This window comes from Schistocerca cancellata, chromosome 5, assembly GCF_023864275.1.
Source record: "Schistocerca cancellata isolate TAMUIC-IGC-003103 chromosome 5, iqSchCanc2.1, whole genome shotgun sequence".
In the NCBI taxonomy this organism is placed as follows: Eukaryota; Metazoa; Arthropoda; class Insecta; order Orthoptera; family Acrididae; genus Schistocerca; species Schistocerca cancellata.
This window is the reverse complement of record NC_064630.1, coordinates 482,300,494-482,323,214: the sequence shown is the minus strand read 5'-3', so window position 1 is coordinate 482,323,214 and position 22,721 is coordinate 482,300,494. Positions and strand designations below refer to the sequence as shown.

Here is a 22,721-nt window from a genome sequence, read left to right as displayed (position 1 = left end):
GGTTAATTATTCTCTCTACCAGCGTACAAAATGGCATAAGAGCAACGACTGGTTCAGTGTCAATGACCAAACAACACGCAACAGACTATGAGAGGAAGGTTTAAGACCAATAAGAACTCATCATGGCCCTCGATTAACTGCTTGGAACGTGAGAGACTGACTTTTATTTGATGAGGAACAAAGACCCTGGGAGTTGTATCACTGGTGGGATGTATTGTTTATAGATGAGTCCCGTTTTTGTCTAACACAGTGCAATGGACGTTCACATGTATAATGTCATTTTGGTAAATGTTATAATGAAGCAGCAGTCCAGGAAATGGACAGATCTGGCTGTGGCACAGTAATGGTGTGTGATGGCATCACAACTAATGGTCAACTGGACTTCCAGATACTCAGACATTCAATTATTAGATAGGCCTCCTCTGAGTTCTGACCTCAGTCCTATTCAGCTTATATGTGATATGCTGGAAAGACAACTTTGGGCCCATCTTGCAGCATTTCAGACTCTGTAACAGCTTGCAGAGGTCCTTATTAAGGAGTGGGAAAAAATTGCAAAGGTTCTGATGAAGGCCTGTTTGGCAGAAGGCTTTGACAGTCTTTTGTTGTGCCTATCTGCAACTTAGTATCTCCACTATATGGTGAGTAGGAACTATCCTCCTCACAATATTGTCAAATTCAGTGTAATCTAGATTTAGTTTCAGGGGAAAACAATTTTCAAATAAGTTAAAAAGATTACTTTGAGCAGTTAGCATTGGGAAAGAGGCTTTCAATTAAAAAAACATAAAATGCAAGCCCTGATGACAGTTAAACAACTTTTTTAGCCGTTTATAAATCAAGAAGTCTAAATAACACCACAGAAATGTGTAATACAGATGTATCTTGCACAGCTCCATCATGGAAAGACACACATCAATGATACAGTAAACTAGCATAATAGCAGGAAAACTGATATTATTAACAGAAAAGTGAACAAAAAGCTGCTGAAACATGCAAGAGTTACCATATGTTATGAGGTTACGACTATATGCTTGACAGAATCATAATCAGTTATGCACACAATGTAAAAAGTGAATGCATAATTTAGTGTAAACTATTGAACCTGGAGAAAGATGGTAGTGGGTGGAAATACAGAGAAACAGAAAGTGTGCGAACTGAAAAAGGCACTAGTGTATCAATTTTAGATATATATTATATTGACTGATAAAGCTAAAGGATTACACAACAAATACAATCTATAATATTCACTACAATTACTCTTAAATGTAGAAATCAGATTAAATTAGTATGTTTAATAAAGATGGTGGTAACAGTTTTAGTTTGTTGGTAATGATGTACTTGCTTTCTCTCGCCATCCTTGGTGACATAGCTGCTGAGGTAGAAACCTTCAAGCTCACGAGAAAGACGTGATGTGAACCTGAGGCTGAGCGTATAATTAATTTTTTTTCGGAACTTATCCCTGGCTTCAAGGTATATTTGCTGACCGGCTGGATACTCCAGCAGACGGGAAATTGCCATACGATGGCTACGTCCACTGGAGTGAATGCTCTGTAACACAATCAGCTGGTGCACAAAGCACCATAGTACTCTGTAGCAGCAGGGCAAAAGATTATACTGAAGTTGAAGCAGAAAATAATTTAACTCTATTAGAAATGTTATGATGCTGTCTACTATTTTAAATGGAAAATATAACAGGCAGTGGAATATGGGAGTCAACATACACAAACAGCAGTCATAACAAATACACAAAATATGTAATCAAAGGACACCTGTAGGCAAATTTATTCATCTGCATATGCATTTGAAGTAGCAGTGACATCAATGGTAAAAATAAATGTTACTGTACCAAGACTGTAAAATACTTTTTTTTCATTTTGAAGGCAGACAAAACAGACTGCATAAATACTACTACAATACTGTACAAATTAACACTGTCCTCAGGTTGTTGTTGTGGTCTTCAGTCCAGAGACTTGTTTGATGCAGCTCTCCATGCTACTCTATCCTGTGCAAGCCTCTTCATCTCCAAATAACTGCTACAAATTACATCCTTCTGAATCAGCTTAGCGTATTCATCTTTTGGTCTCCCTCTATGATTTTTACTCTTCACACTTCCCTCCAGTACTAAATTGGTGATTCCTTGATGCCTCAGAACATGTCCTACCAACCGATCCCTTCTTCTAGTCAAGTTGTGCCACAAATTCCTCTTCACCCCAGTTCTCTTCAGTACCTCCTCATTAGTTACATAATCTACCCATCTAATCCTCAGCATTCTTCTGTAGCACCATATTTTGGAAGCTTCTACTCTCCTCTTGTCTAAACTGTTTATTGTCTGTGTTTCACTTCCATACATGGCTACACTCCATACAAATACTTTCAGAAAAGACTTCAAGACACTTAAATCTAGACTCATTGTTAATAAATTTCTTTTTGTCAGAAATGCTTTCCTTGCCATAGCCAGTGTACTTTTTATATTCTCTCTACTCCAACCATCGTCAGTTGTTGCGCTCTCCAAATAACAAAACTTAATTACTACTTTACATGTCTCATTTCCTAATCTAATACCCTCAGCATCATCTGATTTAATTTGACTACATTCCATTATCCTTGATTTGCTTTTGTTGATGTTTACCTAATATCGTCCTTTCAAGTCATTGTCCATTCCGTTCAGCTGCCCTATCAGGTCCTTTACTGCCTCGACAAACCTCAAAGTTTTTATTTCTTCTCCATGGATTTTAATTCCTACTCAAAATTTTTCTTTTGTTTTCTTTATTGTTTGCTCAATATACAGATCGGGATAAGCTACAACCCTGTCTCACTCCCTTCTCAACCACTGCTTCCCTTTCATGTCCCTCAACTCTTATGACTGCCATTTGGTTTCCATACAAATTTTAAATAGCCTTTTACTCCCTGTTTTTTACCCCTGCCACTTTCAGAATCTGAAAGAGAGTATTCCAGTCAACACCGTCAAAAGCTTTCTCTATGATAGAAACATAGGTTTGCCTTTACTTAACCTATCTTCTAAGCTAACTTGTAAGGTCACTATTGCCTTGTGTGTTCCAACATTTCTACGGGTTCCAAACTGATCTTTCCCGAGGTCGACTTCTACCAGTTTTTCCATTTGTCTGTAAAGAATTTGTGTTAGTATTTTGCAATCATCACTTACTAAACTGATAGTTGGTACTTTTTACACCTGTCAAAACCTGCTTTTTTGTGATTGGAATTACTGTATTCTTCTTGAAGTCTGAGGGTATTTCGCCTGTCTCATACATCTTGCTCACCAGATGGGAGAGTTCTGTCATTGGTCTTTCAGTGCTCTGTCAAATTCTTCACGCAGCATCTTATCACCCATTTCATCTTCATCTACGTCCTCTTCAATCTCCACAATATTGCCCTCCAGTACATCACCCTTGTATAAACCCTCTATATACTCCTCACACCTTTTTGCTTTCCCATTTTTTCTGGTTTTCCATCTGAACTCTTGATATTCATACAGGTGGTTCTCTTTTCTTCAAAGGTCTCTTTAATTTCCTGTAGGTAGTATCTATCTTACCCCTAGTGATATATGCGTCTACATCCTCACATTTGTCCTCTAGCCTTCCCTGTTAGCCATTTTACACTTCCCGTCGATCTCATTTTTGAGATGTTTGTATCCCTCTTTGCTTGCTTCATTTACTGCATTTTTATATTTTCTCCTTTCATCAATTAAATTAAATCTCTCTTCTGTTACCCAAGAAGTTTTACTAGCCCTCTTCTTTTTACCTACTTGATCCTCTTCTGCCTTTACTATTTCATCTGCTAAAGCTACCAATTCTTTCTCTGCTGTATTTCTTTCCCCCATTCTTCTCAATCGTTCCCTAATACTCTCTCTGAAACTCAAAACAGCCTCTGGTTCTTTCAGTTTATCCAGGTCCCATCTTCTTAAATTCCGACCTTTTTGCGGTTTCTTCAGTTTCAATCAACAATTCATAATTGTTGTCAGAGTCCAAACCTGCCCCTTAAAATGTCTTACAGTTTAAAACCTGGTTCCTAAACCTGTCTTGCCACTATACAATCTATCTTAAACCTTCCAGTGTCTCCAGGCCTCTCCCATGTATGCAAGCTTCTTTCATGATTCATAAACCAAGTGTTAGCTATGATTTAGTTATGATGAAGTTATTCTCTGTGCAAAATTCTACCAGGCTGCTTCCCCTTTCATTCCTTACCCCCAATTCCTACTTCGTATTCACCTAATACTTAACCTTCTCTTCTTTTTCCTACAATTGCATTCCAGGCCCACATTACTACTAAATTTTTGTCTCCCTTAACTACCTGAATAATTTCTTTTATCGCATCATACATTTCTTCAATCTCTTCATCATCTGTGGAGTTAGTTGGCATATGAACTTGTACTATTGTGGTAGGCGAGGGCGTCATGTCTATCTTTGCTACAATAATGGGTTCACTCTGCTGTTCATAGCAGCTTATCCATGTCCCCATTTTTTATTCATTATTAAACCCACTCCTGCATTACCATTATTTGATTTTGTATTTATAACCCTGTATTCACCTGACCAGAAGTCTTGTTCCTCCTGCCACTAAACTTCACTAATTGCCACTATATCTAACTTTAACGTATCCATTTTGCTTTTTTAAATTTTCTAACCTACTGTCTGATTAAGGGATCTGACATTCCACACTCCGATCCAAATAATGCCAGTTTTGTTGCTTCTGATAACGACATCGTCCTGAGTAGTTCCTGTCTGGAGATCCAAATGGGGGACTATTTTACCTCCGGAATATTTTACCCAAGAGGATACCATCATCATTTGACCATACAGTAAAGCTGCAAGCCCTCAGGAAAAATTACAGCTGTAGTTCCCCCTCGCTTTCAACCGTTCACAGTACCAGCAAAGAAAGGCCGTTTTGGTTGATGTCACAAGGCCAGATCAGTCATGTTCCACATAGTGGCTTGTGGTGTATGCATATAGATAAAGATGTTGATATGGAAAGCTACACTCTAGGCATACACTTACAGAAAAAGCTAGCTAACATTTGTATTTGGTGTTTTCTTTTTTGTAAACACTTCTTGCTATTGCCAGTGTGCATTTCATGTCCTTTTTACTTCTGATACTATCAGTTACTTTGCTATCCAAACAGCAAAACTTATATATTACTTGTAAAGTCTTCTTTCCTATTTCAGTCCCTCCAGCATCACCTGATAGAATTAAATTACACTCAGTTAACCTCATTTTACTTTCGTTAATGTCTGTCCTACCACCCCTTTTCAAGGCATTATCCAAACCATTCAACTGATCTTTCAAGTCCTTTGCCATCTCTGATAGAATTACTATGTTATCGGTAAAACCTTAATGATTTCATTTCATCTAGCAGAACTGTTATCCCTTTCCCAAATTTCTCTCGTTTCCTATACCACCTGCTCTATATACAGATTCAATAAAATGGGGGATAAGCTGCAACCCTTTCTCACTCCTTTTTCAGCTATTTCCTCCATTTCATGTCCAACTCTTACAGCTGCCACCTGGTATTTGTGCAAGCTGTAGATAATCTTCCACACACTGTATTTTATCTCTGATAACTTCAGAATTTCAAAGTGTATTCCAGATAACATTATCGAAGATTTTTTTTTAATGTAAAAATGCTGTAAATGTGAGTTTTTCTTTCTTTAGTCTATGTTTTAAGATTAGTTACAGGGTAAATATTGCAAAATTCAACCAGGTGGCTCCTCCTGTCATCCCCCCCCCCCCCCCTCCAAGTCACTGCTCCACTGCTTTCCTTCTCTTTCTTTTCTTTCCATCAAATTCCAGTTCCGCATCATGTTTTTTTATCTCCCTTAATAAGCTGAAAAATGTGTTAACAACCATAAACAAGCACCAATGTAGTTCCAAGAAATAGTTTAAAAGGAAATAAAGTTGTCAAGTGACCTCATATTGCATTTTATTTTTAAGAAACAGTAGCATAATCACCCATAATCCATTTCCTCCTTACCAGTGTAAAGTAAATGAGAGTTGGGGAAGTGTTAAACTGTTGGTTTGGTAATACACCCATCAGCACCAGCCTTCAGTACAGAAATCAATACATTTTACTTTAAGTCTGACAATTTCACCTGTCTCATTCACCCTACATACTATATGGAACAGTTTTGTCAAGTTTGGTCCAGAATGACATCCATCCCAGGTACCTTCCTTCAGCTGAGTTCTTCTCCATGCTACATCCAATTGTTTTTATAGTATCCCGTACTACAAGCAATAAAAGTAATATTACAAAATCACTTCCTGAATCCTGCATCAAAATACACTCATGTTCACAAAAAACAGAAAACCTTGACCAACTAGAGAGAGGACATTCATATTCATAAGAGATGTATATTAGTATCTTCTGCAGAAATGATTAGCATTTGAACTATGTCAGCGAGCGCTTCAGGGTCAACATCGATATCCCGGTTAATTGAGCCTGCAGCTCTCATTGTTGCTATAAAGCAAAGGTAATGGATCACTAACTTGAGCAGACATGCATGATGCCTCACAGACATATGCAAGAACTGTACTGTCAAAACATTGGGTTTGAAAGAGGGCACATTATTGGCATGAGTGAATGTGATGCATCCATCTGAGAAATTGCTGCTCCTATGGGACAAAGCATTTCGTCAGTGCAACAGGTATATGCAGGATGGTTCACAGACAGCCGCAGAACATGGCGAGATGGGTCAGGTTGCACCATCCAGACCACTTCCCAAGAAGATTGATGTCTCATCCGAATGGCATTACAGAACAGATCTGCTGCCTCCATGGCTCTGGTGGAACAGTGTAACACATCATACACTGTCAGGGGTGCTGGTACGTCACATGCGCATCATCCACTTATCCGCCCACCTTTGACGAATGTGCAGAAACATGTCAAAACAGCAATGGTGTACGGAACAATGTCACTGGGGACAAGAATGGCATCAGATAGTGTCTTTGGACGAATACAGCTTCTGTCTGTTAAAAAATGATATTGAATTTTTTTTCGCCACAGACGGGGAGCATCAACACAGCGACTGCATTCGCACAAGACACACAGCTCCAACTCAAGTCCTTATGGTGTGAGGTGCTATTGGGTACAACCACAAATCACAGTGTGTGTCCAGGGCACTACGACCAGCATGATCTTCAAGAATGACAGCCTGCGACTCGTAGCCATACTCTTTCTGCACAACACCCCATATACCATTTTCTAGCAAGATAATGCATGACCAGATGCTGTTGCATGAACGTGTGTCTTCTTGGTGTCACAGGATGTCAGCCTTTTGCCCTGGCTGGCTAGATCACCAGACTTGTTGCCAGTTGAAAATGTGTGGGATATGGGGAAATGATGGGTGCAGTGCTGTGACCCAATGCCAATCACCACAGCTGAACTTTGAAACCAGGTGTATGCAGCACTGATGGCTACACCACAGGATGGCATTCTTGCCTTATACATGTCGATGTCATCACACGTGGACCAAGTCATGAGAGCCCAAGGCAGGCCCTCTGCCTACTAGGCAACAGGACACGTGTTGAATCGAGGTGACTGAAATGATAATCATTTCTGCAGAACATACAAATGTAAATGTCCTGTAATCATGAATGTCGTATCTCTAGTCATTCAAGGTGTTCCGTTTTTTCTGAATATAAGTATATTAGCAGCAGAGGCATCAAAACTGACAGAACCAATAAATGCTTCTGAAAAGCATATGTAGAGAAGAATGCATATGTATACAACAGAGCCTGGAATGCCAACATGTTCAGATAATGCTCACTGACAAACTAATATCAAATAACTAAACTGTTCTAATGCAGCCAAATGTCACGAGTTTCCTGAAACATTTATCTGCTACTGAAAATTACAGACGAAAATATTCAACAATTAATATGGATTTACATATGAGCATTGAAGACATTAAAATCAACATAGTTAGTCAGACTACAGCCTGGTTCATCACAAAAAAGTTAAATATTAGGTTGATTTATTGTAAAATGTTTTTATATCCTTGCAGATTTTAGTATTAACATAACAGACTTTTTTCCATTGATGAGCTAAACACTTGACGGGGGTGAAAGTGCTGCTTGAAAAAACATTATGCACAGTGGACTCCAAGATCTGGCTTTAGGCCCAAGAATTGTTCTTTTATTTACAGAATTACCAAAATATTTCAGATTTGTGAACTTGTATTTTTTTTTTAATTGTGAAATAAATTAATGGCAAGTCATAACAAATCCTACATAAGATAAAGTGTAATTTTACTACAAGCTCAGCATATTTTGTAACTATAAATCTGACGTATTATTTGCCCCCCACATCTTCTGGAGCTTATGGGCACTCAACATGTGCACTCCAGATCATGTACATTGATATTCATCCACGTCTGATGAACTTTAGCTGGTAAATATTGCAACATCAATTAAAATATGAGATCAAATTAAAATAAATAATTTTAAAGGCAACACAGCATCAGTAAACCGGGAAATACACTTATACCTGAATAAGTGGGAAAGGTGATACCAATGTATAAATGTTTGTTATGTTAAATTTTGAAAAAAAATGTTAGTCATCAATTCAATATTTCTGCATATTAATTTTGGATACAAGACTTTAAGCATAATCCAGTTTCCAAACATTTTATTGCTTCATAACAATGTTTTAGAACAAGGCAATATACAAAATTACAACAATTTGTTACCTTGTTATAATATAAGGACATAAGGTGCAATGAAATGACATTTTTGGAACAGGCCATGCAATAAATAATACTCAAAGAAAATCTGTGAGCAACAACACACAAATACAGGTCTGGTAATTTATTAACACTTAGTAATGAAACATAAAAATATTAGGCCTACACATCAAACTAAGTCATGCAACACCAAGACCTAGAAAGTAATCAATATAGCTGTAAAAGCCAAGAAGTGTTCTTTATCTGAAAGTTGGTAGTCCAACATTGTGTATTTTACACCACATTGGGTGGTTGTAGCGGTATCACCATTAAAATCTTACACAGTTCATTAACGATAATTTTAAAGAGCAGTGAATTTTTTTTTCATGCAGGATCTGAAGCAAGCATGAATGTAACTGGTATTTTGAAATGTTTGAGGTAATTACAATGTCTCTTTGCAAATAGAAGAAAATAATCAAGAGATGAAGTCCAGTATCCTGAAATATGTAACTTTCAGACTTCTATTAATTATTTTATATGTGTAACAGCATGGTTTTCTTACTAATGCAAAGACATATACAAACAGTCTTTGGTTCACAATTTGCTAGAATTTTTTGTTTTGAAAGAAAATATGATCATTGGAACTTTATTCTAAAATGTGATTACAGTTTTATTCCTGTGTACAATTTGATGGAGATGCAATGCGTAACATGGTTAATAGAAATATTTAAAGCAGATAACAAAATTCTTATTTTTCAGAACAATCATTCCTTCTTCTGGGAAGTAAGAGAGTTGGTTTGGGTAGGATGGAAAAGGAAGGAGGGAAGGAGGGAAGGAAGGAAGGAAGGAAGGAAGGAAGGAAGAAAGATTAAGGTTTAATATCCCACCAATGATGGGATCATTAGAGCATAGCACAAGCTTGGGAGTAAAGAGAGTGAAGAAAATTGGTCATTTCCTTTTTAAATGAACTATCTCAAAATTTGCCTTAACCGATGTAAGAAAATCACGGAAAACCTGAATATGGATGACCGTACAAGGATTTGAGCTGCCATCTTCCCAAATGCGAGTCCAGTCTTATGATTGTGCCAATGCACTTTGTGTGACTGGAAGGGGGCTGGAGGGAGGACCCTTAACAGGAAGGTGATGATCCCCCACACCAGCACTTTAAAGATAATGCCTGTCAGTTCCTAAAATTTGAAAACTCCAGTGACAATGTGGTCAGTTCAGAGAGGACGGTGGATATATATCAAGCAAACCAACGGCTGTCTTGAGGGCAGTGTACAGTACACACATCACCAGAATATGCTGAACCCAAAGTGGCACATCACGAACTTCTCAGAGTGGTGGATCCTCCTGCTGGACGAGGAAACTGTGTTAAAGGTCTATGCCCTATGTTCAGTCTGGTAAGCAGCACCTCCTCTCATTGGTGCGGCTGGCATGTCTGCCATGGCTGTGTAGGCGATTTGAGTGACCATAGTTTGTTGTCCTAAGCCTCAACCATTCAGTCTCCCACTGACAAATTATTCTTGACTCGGGTAACGAGATGGTGGTGTGCAAGGGGATGGTTCGTTGGTTTGTGGGATTAAAGGGACCAGACTGCAACGGTCATCGGTCCCTTATTCCAAAAAAAATTAAAACCACCCAAAGAGAATAAAAACGAACAGCAGGAAAGACGTCGGACGACACGGGACAAGAAATACGCCGACAGAGATCAGACAAAACAAATTAAAATCACACAGAGTGTGACGGTGGTTGGCCGACCATAGAGAAAAAAAGGAAAAGCCAACCACCGAGAACACATTAAAAACTCAGTTTAAAATCGGAGGCCAAAAGCCAGAACCAACACTAAAAAACAGAAACACTCAGATTAAATGATAAAAACCCCCCTGCCCGAATAAAACATAAAACTAAGCCAGCCATAGCAGGGTCATCAGTTAAAAGGGCAGGGAGCGTGTCAGGCAGTGTGAACGTCTGCCTGAGCAGAGCTACAAGTGGACTCTCCAGGAAAATGTGGACCACAGATAAAATGGAGCCGCAGCGACAGAGGTGGGTCCTCACGGTGCAATAAATGGCCGTGGGTCATCCGTGTGTGCCCAATGCGCAGTCGGCATTGGACGACAGACTCCTTGCGAGAGACGCGCAAGGAGGAGTGCCACACAGTCGTCGTCTCCTTGACGGTACGGAGTTTGTTACGGGTGGTCAGACCGCGCCATTCAGCGTCCCAGAGCGAGATAACTTTGTGGCGTAAGACCACCCTCAAATCAGTCTCCGGAAGGCCAATGTCTGGAGTGGGTTCACTGGTGGCCTGTTTGGCCAGGCGGTCAACACGTTCATTGCCCGGGATACCGAAGTGACCGGGGGTCCACACAAAGACCACAGAGCGGCCGCAACGGGCAAGAATATGCAGGGACTTATGGATAGCCATCACCAGACGAGAACGAGGGAAACACTGGTCGAGAGCTCGTAAACCGCTCAGGGAATCGCTACAGATAACGAAGGACTCACCTGAGCAGGAGCGGATATACTCTAGGGCACGAAAGATGGCAACCAGATCAGAAGTGTAAACGCTGCAGCCATCCAGCAAGGAACGTTGTTCAGAATGGTCCCCTAGAGTTAGCGCATACCCGACACGACCAGCAACCATCGAACCGTCAGTGTAAACAATGCCAGAGCCCTGATACGTGGCCAGGATGGAATAAAAGTGGTGGCGGAAGGCCTCTGGAGGGACTGAGTCCTTCGGGCTCTGTGCCAATTCGAGCCGAAGGCAAGGGCGAGGAACACCCCATGGGGCTGTGCGCAGAGGTGCCCAGAAAGGAGGTGGAACAGGGAAAAACCCAAGCCCAGAGAGGAGCTCTTTGATGCGTACGGAGATCGGACAACCCGACTGGGGCCGGCGTTCTGGCAGATGGACGACTGTTGCGGGAACAGGACACGGTAATTTGGATGCCCGGGCAAGCTAAAAACATGGGCAGCATAAGATGCCAGTAATTGTTGGCGTCGTAACCGCAGTGGAGGGACACCTGCCTCCACTAGTATGCTGTCCACAGGGCTGGTGCAGAAAGCACCAGTGGCAAGGCGTATCCTGCTGTGGAGAATTGGGTCCAGCACCTGCAATGCAGATGGGGATGCTGAGCCATAAGCCAGGCTCCCATAATCCAGACGGGACTGGATTAACGCCTGGTAGAGCTGTAACAGGGTAGATCGGTCGGCGCCCCAGCGGGTGTGGCTCAAGCATCTCAGAGCGTTTAGATGCCGCCAACACGCCTGTTTAAGCTGCCGGATATGAGGCAGCCAAATCAACCGGGCATCAAAAACCACCCCCAAAAACCTGTGTGATTCCACCACTGAAAGAAGTTCGCCGGCAAGATAAAGCCGCGGCTCCGGGTGGACAGTACGTCGCCGGCAGAAATGCATAACGCAGGTCTTGGCTGCCGAAAACGGGAACCCATGAGCTACAGCCCAAGACTGCGCCTTGTGGATAGCGCCCTGTAACTGACGTTCAAAACAGCTGCAATGCCAGTAGAGCTGTAGTAAAGGCAGAAGTCGTCAGCATACAGGGAAGCGGAGACAGAATTTCCCACCGCTGCAGCGAGCCCGTTTATGGCGATTAAAAACAGGCAGACACTTAAAACAGAACCCTGTGGCATACCGGTCTCCTGGACGTGGGAGGAACTATATGAGGCCACGACTTGCATGCGGAAGGTACGATACGACAGAAAATTTCTGATAAAGATCGGCAGAGAGCCCCGAAGACCCCATCCATGAAGCGTAGAAAGGATGTGATGACGCCATGTCGTATTGTACGCCTTCCGTATGTCGAAAAAGACAGCGACCAGGTGCTGATGGCGGGCAAAGGCAGTATGGATGGCCGACTCCAGGCTCACCAGATTGTCGGCGGCGGAGCGGCCTTTACGGAACCCACCCTGAGACGGAGCCAGAAGGCCCTGAGACTCCAGTACCCAATTCAAGCGCCGGCTCACCATCCGTTCAAGCAACTTGCAAAGAACATTGGCGAGGCTAATGGGACGGTAGCTGTCCACCTCCAAAGGGTTCTTGTCCGGTTTCAGAATGGGGATAACAGAACTTTCCCGCCATTGCGACGGAAACTCACCCACGACCCAAATACGGTTGTAAAGGTTGAGGAGCCGTCACTGGCCGTCCACTGAAAGGTGTTTCAGCATCTGACAGTGGATGCCCAGGAGTGGTATCAGGGCAAGTGGCTAGGGCACTGTGAAATTCCCACTCACTGAATGGAACATTGTAAGATTCTGGATGGTGGGTGCGAAACAAAAGGCTCCGACGTTCCATCCGCTCTTTAATGGAGCAGAAGGCCAGGGGGTAATTCGCAGAAGCGGAACTCATAGCAAAATGCTCTGCCAAGCAATTTTCAATGACGCCGGAGTCAGTACAAACTGCTCCATTCAGTGAGAGCGCATGGATGCTTACAGGGGTCTGATAGCCGTAGAGGTGTAGAATCTTGGCCCAGACCTGCGATGGAGTGAGATGGAGGCCAATGGCAGACACATACCGCTCCCAGCACTCCTTCATGCTTTGCCGGATAAGGCAGCGGGCCCGCGCACGCAGCCGTTTGAAGATGATGAGGTGTTCAAGGCAGGGATGTCGCTTGTGACGCTGGAGCGCCCGCCGGCGATCTTTAATCGCTGCAGCGATCTCAGGCGACCACCAAGGCACAGTACGCCGCCGAGAGGACCCAGAAGAACGGGGAATGGCAGATTCAGCGGCAATAACGATGCCGGTGGTGACCGATTGAACCACCGCATCAATGTCATCACTGGAGAGAAGCTCAATAGCGGCAGTGGAGGAAAACAAGTCCCAGTCAGCCTTATTCATAGCCCACCTGCAAGGGCGCAGAGAAGACTGATGCTGTGGCAGTGACAGTAAGATCGGAAAGTGGTCACTACCACACAGGTTATCATGCACTCGCCATTGGACAGACAGTAAGAGGCTAGGGCTGCAGATGGAAAGGTCAATGGCGGAGTACATGCCATGCGCCACGCTAAAATGTGTGGAGGAACCATCATTTAAAAGCGAAAGATCGAGCTGTGCTAATAAATGCTCAATGGTGGCACCTCGACCTGTCACCACTGAACCACCCCACAGAGGGTTAAGGGCGTTAAAGTCGTCCAGTAGCAAGAAAGGTGGCGGCAATTGGGCTATCAGAGCAGCCAGGACATGCTGTGCGACAGCAATATCCGGTGGAAGGTAAAGACTGCAGACGGTAACAGCCTGTGGCGTCCACACCCGAACAGCGACAGCCTCTAAAGCTGTTTGTAGAAGTACAAACTCGCTGTGAAGAGAGTTAAGGACATATATGCAGACGCCACCAGACACCCTTTCATAAGCTGCATGGTTCTAATAATAACCACGATAGCCACGGAGGGCGGGAGTTCGCATTGCTGGAAACCAAGTTTCTTGAAGTGCAATGCAGAAGAAAGGGTGAAGGCTGATAAGTTGGCGGAGCTCAGCTAGATGGTGGAAGAAACCGCTGCAGTTCCACTGGAGGATGGTATTGTCCATGGATGGGAAAGGCGTGAAGGGACTGGGGAGGCAGATTACACCTCCTGGGCCCCTGCTGCTACTGAGTCACCACCTGTACAACAGCCATCCATTGCGTCCGAGGGACTGACGAGATCCAGGTCCTCAGCGGACGCCAGAATCTCCACCTCATCTTCGGATGCAGAGTGAGAAGGTTGCGGTGGGACACGTGCCACCACAATGTCAGGATGCCTGGGAGCCTTTTTCTTGGACTGCTTTGCGCACTGTGCCTTAGGTGATTCTGGCTGGGAGGGCCTCATTGGGTCAGTCTCAGGGACTGAAGACGACCATGATGCCCTACGACCAGCGACCGCTGGTTGTTTGAGATACTTGCGGGTGTCCGCTTTGGCACTGGGCAAAGCCTGGGATGGGAGGGCCCCAAGTGACACCTTCCGGGCGAGAGGAGCCGAAGAAGGCTCACGCTTCTCTGGCTGGGAATGGGGAACAGATGTCCCCGGTGGTTGGGGTGGTGTTGCTCCTGAAGTAGGTGGAGCAGGAGCAACAGGGAGTGAAGTGCCCCCTACAACCAAGGGGGCCGGTGAATTCTGACAGAGCTGAGATCAAACTGTAGGTGACGACACTGTAGAGGTTTGAACCGGTGTTGCAGCAGCGGCATCGGTAGACGTCATGGGCACAGGATGTAGCCGCTCATATTTCCGCCTTGCCTCGGTGTAGGTCAGGCGGTCCAGGGTCTTATATTCCATTATCTTCCTTTCCTTCTGGAAGATCCGACAGTCTGCTGAGCAGGGTGAACGGTGTTCTCCGCAGTTAACACAGATGGGAGGCGGAGCACATGGAGTATTGGGATGCAAAGGACGTCCACAGTCTCGACGTGTGATGCCGGAAGTACAGCGAGATGACATGTGCCCGAACTTCCAGCATTTAAAACACCGCATCGGAGGAGGGATATATGGCTTCACATCACAACGGTAAACCATCACCTTGACCTTTTTGGGTAAAACATCATCTTCGAAGGCCAAGATGAAGGCACCGGTGGCTACCTGATTATCCCTCGGACCCCGATGGATGCGCCGGACGAAGTGAACACCTCGTCGTTCTAGGTTGGCACGTAGTTCATCGTCGGACTGCAGAAGAAGATCCCTGTGGAATATAATACCCTGGACCATGTTGAGACTCTTATGCGGTGTGATGCTAACAGAAACAGCCCCCAACTTGTCACAATTGAGCAACCTCCGTGACTGGGCAGAGGATGCTGTTTTGATGAGTACTGAACCAGAGCGCATTTTGGACAAGCCCTCCACCTCCCCGAACTTGTCCTCTAAATGCTCCACAAAAAACTGGGGCCTGGTTGACATAAACGATTCCCCATCAACTCGCATACACACAAGGAACCGGGGTGAATATTCTCCACTGCCTTCTTTTGCCATACGTTCCTCCCATGGAGTGGCCAGGGAGGGAAATGATCGTGGTTCGTATTTCCTGCCGTTGAGGTTAGACCTCGATCGCTTAGAGACTGCTGGTGGAGGCCCACCAGCAAGAGATGATGTACCACGCTTCATTGCGAGTCATCCGCCCTGATGCCACCCACTCCGACCAGGGGCTCTCCCTACGGGCGCCACCCAGCCACAGCAAAGACCACCTGGCAGGATGGCCTTTGCTGGGAGTCCCGATGCCCCAGAGGGATAGGCATCTACTCCTCGGCATACGTGGGGAGGTAGCAGCTCAGGCATCAGCAGTGCAATCCGCGTGTAGTCAGGGGGCTACCACCATGAGGGTACATGACGACCCCACCACAACGGACTGGCTACCGTGCTGGATGTAGGGTGTCTAATATCCATATGTGTCAGGAGGGAAGAGATGGAAGTTTGTAATGGAGGGCATGTATGCTGTCCGGAACACACAGCAGCTGATGTGGCTGGAAGCACTGTGTAAGGCCAACTCCATGACAATATCGGTTGTGCCAGATCTTAGGGCAAGAGGGATATATAATACACCACGTAAGGCATCCTTCCCCAAATGGTATGCACTAACAGAAAATTTTGAAAGAGAGGGGTCAAACCCCGCAGGGGACCATCACATTAAGGCCGAAACATTTGAGACTCCTTTTAGTCGCCTCTTACGACAGGCAGGAATACTGCGGGCCTATTCTGACCCCCGAACCTGCGGGGTGCGGGGAGGGGGGGGGGGTGCAAGGGGATGGCACATCAACTTACAATACCGGCTCGACCTGCTTCATCAGCTACACTGTTTCCCTGTATTGCAAAGAGTCCAGCAAAAGACCACCTCTTTGCCTCAGTGTTGGAGCCACAGTAAAATGTCATGGATGAGCCAAATCATCTGGTCTACCAGTGCATTTGGTGGACCACTTTTAGTGCACTAAGGTGAGAAACCTTTCACTGTGATGGCTTTGAATCCACTCCAGGGCTTCATAATGCTTATAATGCCACATCATACTTTGTACATTTTTTTGACACATACATACTTGGAAAACCTTATCAGCTGACAAATCAAGGGCATTCCATTGCTGGGATCCTTCTGTATAAGCAACTATAAAACTGTGGTATGTACTTAAAACTAAAGAAAATGAAATTATAAAAATATAATCTGGCATACAAATTTTCGTGCACGGTCAGGCTGAAAGTCACTTTGGGCTTCTGATGACGTCAAGCTGGTGATTTGTTCCATCCCTGGCTTTGTGTCTGGAATATGATACATCCATATCAATGAGAAGATGGTAGCACATATCTCGAACTGATTGGTCACATGGAACTGAATCCGGAACACCTGCTCAGTGTTGAGATGGATCATCATTGTATGAGCAACGGAAGAGTACAAGATCATGAAGTCATCCACAAATAAAGAACTAGTAACTGGGCTTCTGACTGCAGAGGAGATGCTGTTGATAGTGATTGAAGAGTGTGACACTGAGAACATTCCCTTGAGGGATACCACTCTTCTGGAAGAAGCAGTCAGACATCACTTAAGTGATAGTGAAAACACCTGTTCTAAGGGAAGGACTGATTAAGAAGCAGATGTCCACAAAGCTCCCTTCATGATGTTGGTGAAGGATCATCTCAAAACAGCACCCTTTGCCTTTACTAGAAAAAAAATAAACCGACTAATAAATGGATGCGGTATAAGAAAGACGCTACCATTGCAGTAGAATTAAGTTGTCAGTGGTGGTACACTAGCTCCTGAAACCACACAGGGGGTGGCACAGGTGATTCCGGGTTCTGAGGAGCTGGACAAGGAGTCTTACCCACAAAGCTAGTAGGGGCTAAACTCTAGCAACTATTATGGCTGCACGATATTTGCTTGGTTCCCATATGGGAATTAATATTGCTTCCTTCCAAGTGACAGGTTATTCACTCAAACCAGATCTGACTGAAACAAGATAAGAGCTTGTCTTGGGCTCCAGGGCAAGAATTGCCCAATTCATGAGCTGAGTCTCCACAATTTTCCACACACAGTCCTTCCACTACATGCCATACTGGTATGACCAAATCCTTGATATTTGAAGCACTGCAATGGAATGGGAACAAACAGCTCGCAATAATATTTTCACTTAATTTTGGTGTGTTGAAAGTTAGAATAAATGTGGCAGTTTTTTCAAATGTGCCAGTAACTCTCCTCATAGTTCTGAACTTGCACGACTCTCATGGTTTTCCATTCTTCACGTAAATCCTCAGGTCCACCTCCATTACGTCAGAGCAGGTAACCACACCTTTATAGAAAGCTGGTATTCAACTCAGTCACAACACGGAAGTCACATAAGCCTTGCATGTCAGAAGCTTAGATACTTGGTTTGTCGCAGCAGTTTCAACTAGAAGTATATATGCAAACTAAAGTGATGAATGAAAATTTGCACTGAGGCTGACTGTGACTCCTGCTCACCAGGCAGATGTGCTAACAAAAACATCACCCTGGGACAGTGGCTTTGCACAACTGTACAGACCAATCTATCATGACTCCCTCCTCAATCCAAATTTCCATTCACGTCTCAGCCCACTTGGCTTGGCATTCCCCCTAAACTCTGGGGCATTGCTGAGGCTATCCAACTGCATTGGAACAGAACCTTAGCATCAGGTGAAATGAGGGATTCTGCCCGAGACTCAGGCATAGGTGCTTTCATCAACTGAAACTTGTCTGAAGCACCAAAGAAACTGGTATAGGCACGCATATTCAAATATATAGACACGTTAACTGGCAGAATACGGCACTGCGGTCGGCAACGCCTGTATAAAACAACAAGTGTCTGGCACAGTTGTTAGATAGGTTACTGCTACTACGATAGGAGGTTATCAAGATTTAAGAGAGTTTGAACATAGTGTTATAGCCAGCGCACGAGTGATGGTACACAGCATCTACGAAGTAGAGATGAGGTGGGGATTTTCCCATTCAACCATTTCACAAGTGTACCATGAATATCAGGAATACAGTAAAACATCAAATCCCTGACATAACTGTGGCTGGAAAAATATCTTCCAAGGAAAGGACCAATGACGGCTGACGAGAATCATTCAACATGAGATAAGTGCAACTCTTCCGCAAATTGATACAGATTTCAATGCTGGGGCACCAACAAGTGTCAGCGTGCAAACCTTTCAACAAAACAACATTGATATGGGCTTTCGGAGCCAAAGGCTCACTCGTGCACCGAAGATGACTGCACGACATGAAGCTTTACGCCTCGCCTGGGTCCGTCAACACTGACATTGGACTGTTGATGACTGGGAACATGTTGCCTGGTCAGACGAGTCTCATTTCAAATTTTAGTGGTTAGTGCACCTGCCTAGTGAGCAGGAGACCCAGGTTCAAATCCCAGGCTTCGTACAAATTTTTACTCATCGCTTCAGTCTATGTACATACATCATAGAAGTTTAAGATTTGAAAAGGTTTCTGTAACCATTTAGTTTCATTTGATCAACTAAAAGTATTACATTACAAAGTTGTTAAAAGCTTTTTAAGAATCCAGCATTACCCCTCCCCCCATGCCTTGTGAATGCGGTAAGGGCTGATGACCTCAAAGGCTCCCTCTGCTCTGCTGTCTGTGATAAGTTATGCCAGTCTAGCCTGTTACTATAATTCTAATACTATTACTTGGGTGGATTCACCATCTGGGCTATCTTTACTGAGCGAGTGTACATATTACCCTATGGCCCATCTGCCCAAAAGGAATAGATGTGAATTGAGGTTCTCCACAAGGGTCCCATAAGCTGCCAGAAGAAGAAATGTTGACCCAGGCAGAGTACAGTGAGCCTAAGCAAGTGGGAGGGGGTAGGCAGGTGCCCCTGGGGTTGCCTGCTAAAGACTGTTTTGCCTCAACAACCAACTATCAGCACATAGCACACCTGAGACTGAGGATTTTTGTAATAGAGGTTGTAATCGAACTCATCAATGCATCTCCTTTTTTCATCATGAATCACAGAATCAATACACTGTAATTTAGAAAACAATCCAAAGAGAACAAAATTGCAAATAGTATGTTTGCTATAATTTTGATGTAAATGTAAATTATATTTTGTATTTGTAAGATACTTAACAGTTTTGTTCATTTGTGAAGTTGAGAATATTTAGGGTTAGTATAATAATAATAATAATAATAATAGTAATAATAATAACTGTTTTCCATAATTGTTGAAAGAGATAAAATCAATAGCAGATTATTTCATTTTCACTTCATGAATACTCAACTGTAATTTTTTGCCTAAGGAACTGCACTGCACTGAAACTTCAATGGCTATCATTGTTCACTCAGAGTGTGTGTTACGTTTTTGTGCAAGATGGCTGGAAGCTAGCAATTCTTTTTATTAAGTGTGTTAAATTGTGTACACTGCAAAATGTGAAATAAATTAATTTTGAATAGAATTTACATTTAGCTTCACAGTATTACTGATTTGATGTATGGATAAACAGAAGCTGGACACCTCTGTACAGCTTTAGCATGAAGGAATCATTAAACTATGGCAACTGTGCCAAAAGAAAGAACAACTTAACAATAAATGACAAGAAAGAAGTCCAAAAACACTTTTCTACTGAATCTTTTACTGTCTACTTTGTGCTATTACGAGGACTATGCCAAAAGTTTTTAGCAGAATGTGTGAAGAAAAATTTATTTGCAAAAAAATGTTTACAACTTTTCAAAATACTCTCTATTAGCATGTACACATTTTTACATTCTTTGAAACCACTTAGAAAATGTGTCAGTCCAAGCTTCTTTTGGGATGTCACGTAGTGCACTCTCGTACACTGCAATGGCCGCTTCATCTGATGAAAACTGCTGCCCTCGAATATTTTCCTTAGTCTTAGTGAACAGAAAGAAGTCACAGAGGACCAGGTCAGGTGAATAGGGGGCATGAGGTAACACTCGCACTTTTTCCTTCTCCAGAAAGTCCATCGTTCTGGCAGCCCTGTGTGCAGATGCATTGTTGTGATGCAGCAGAAGGTGCCCACTCTTGGACTTTGGATGCTGTGACTTCCATGTGGCGATGACTTTTGGAAGACAATCGTTCACGTACCATTGACTGTACAGCGTGTGTCCAAGGTCACAGAGGTGAGATGCCTGATCTTTGTGAAAAAAGCTGCCACCATCTTTTTTTCCAGAGTTCCAACTTCGTCAAACTTTTGTGGGTGGTTCCTCTCCTGGAAAGCACCACACAGAAGACTGTCTCTTCGTTTCAGGATCATAATGGTAGACCCATGTTTCATCACCTGTGACGATATTGTAGGTGTCTCGGGACTTCTCTCCATTGAATTTTTCAAGCATGAAACAACACCAGTCCACTCTTGCCTCCTTTTGGCTTTCTGTCAGGGAACGTGGCACCCAACGGGCACATCTCTTAGTAAGGCCTAAGTGACTATGAACGACGGTCTGTGCTGCTGTTGATCCAATATTTAGGGTCCCTTCAATGTCGCAAAATGTAATATGTGGATCTTCTTTGATCATTTTCCTCACAGCATCAATGTTTTCAGGAGTCACAGCTGTTGCTGGCCGACCGGGACGAGGTTCATCTTCAACTGACTGCCGACCCCTCGAAAACTTGCGAAACCAATTTCCAACTGAGGCTCTAGAAGGGGAAGCTTCACCAAAAACACGCAGCAATGAAGAATGGTATTCTTCGGCACTTAAACCCTTTTTATAATCGTAAAAAATCATGGCGCGACAGCTCCATACTCTTGTCACTGCCTGTGCTTTCTTATCGCACTGTGGGGGGATCACCGCTAGCCAGGGGCAGCGCGCGCACGCCCCAAGGTCGAAAAACATCGCTCTTTCGAATGAAACAACCCCATTGTCCTCCACCTTATGGTTTACGGGCTGCTAAAAACTTTCGGCATAGCCCTCATAATAGCTGAAGGCTTACAATCTCCAATACACATGCAGTAATTACATAAAATTGGAATATTTAACAATATTTTAATTAGAGGTTGGTACTTTTTTAATGGTTTTAAAGGGGATAGAGGCTTCAGCAGGCTTCTGTGATCCAGGTGATGAAGCCAAGCCCCCCCATTCTCTGCAACACAATGTTTCACTGTGCACCTAAACCACCACACACACAATGTTCCCTTCCCTAAGCTGTGGAACACTCTTCGTCAGGCCCCTCCACTGAAGCTGTATGGCTTAGGTGGCCCAGAGTAGACGCACTACTGCTGTCACAGCCCTCTGTGCCATTGGGTCACGCATACTCACCCACTCAGCACTGAAGATGCCTACGACAAGGTAGTGTTCCTCAGGAATGCCTTAACAGGACTCAAGAGGAAAAAAGAGAGAAACAGAAAAAAAATTGCCTATACCGCTAAAAGAAACAAAAACTAAAGTTACTTTCAGAAATTTGCATAAAATAATCATCAATATATAACTGATATTGAGTGTGATTTTGCAGGCAATGAACATGCAGGCAATGAACTATCAGTCAACAGTCCCCTATAAGCAAAGTGTTTATCAATGACCAATGTTTAAGAGATCATCTCAGACAAAAAATACAAGGACCAAATAGGAATTCTTGTACCGTTTACTCTAAAAGGAAATATTACATACAAAACTTCATGGATGATTAAGACTGTGTGCCACACTGGGACTCAAACCTGGGACCTTTGTAGGTAGGTGGGCTACTGACTTAGCTCTCCAAGCTATACTGCTCTCACAGCTACACTTCCACCAATATTTCATCATAAATTCAGAAAACATTTTCATTTTATACAAGACGAATTAAATTAAGTATAACAATTATACTACCTCAGAAAATTTCTGGCAATCTTAAAAGTGTCTGCAGGTTATGTACATCTATGATGTCACAGGCTAATTGCTAGTTTAGTTATACTCACGCTCCTTGGATCATAACAGCAACCTCTCTACATGATGTGGAATACTTAAGTTTTACAATCATAGAACACTTTCCAAGTGAAAAATATGGCACGACAATGAACATTCACATATAGGAATGACCACAAACTTTGAATCTAACCATTTTCACATTCTTCATGTGGCAAGAGTATTGATGAAACTTCATGGCAGATTAAGAGTATTGATGTCTCACAG

General features: G+C 43.3%; 1 protein-coding gene across 5 annotated transcripts in view; it reads right to left on the bottom strand.

Moving 5' to 3' along the window:
* LOC126187525 (glutamyl aminopeptidase-like) overlaps positions 1–22,721 on the bottom strand; it is a 249,380-nt gene that overhangs the window by 127,190 nt on the left and 99,469 nt on the right. For 3 of the 5 annotated variants that reach the window (XM_049928662.1, XM_049928664.1, XM_049928666.1), the window contains one exon: positions 1,340–1,560. In XM_049928662.1, coding sequence (XP_049784619.1) covers positions 1,340–1,560 — 221 coding nt within the window. The remainder of the gene's footprint in view (positions 1–1,339; positions 1,561–22,721) is intronic. The other 2 variants (XM_049928663.1, XM_049928665.1) reach the window with 1 other exon arrangement.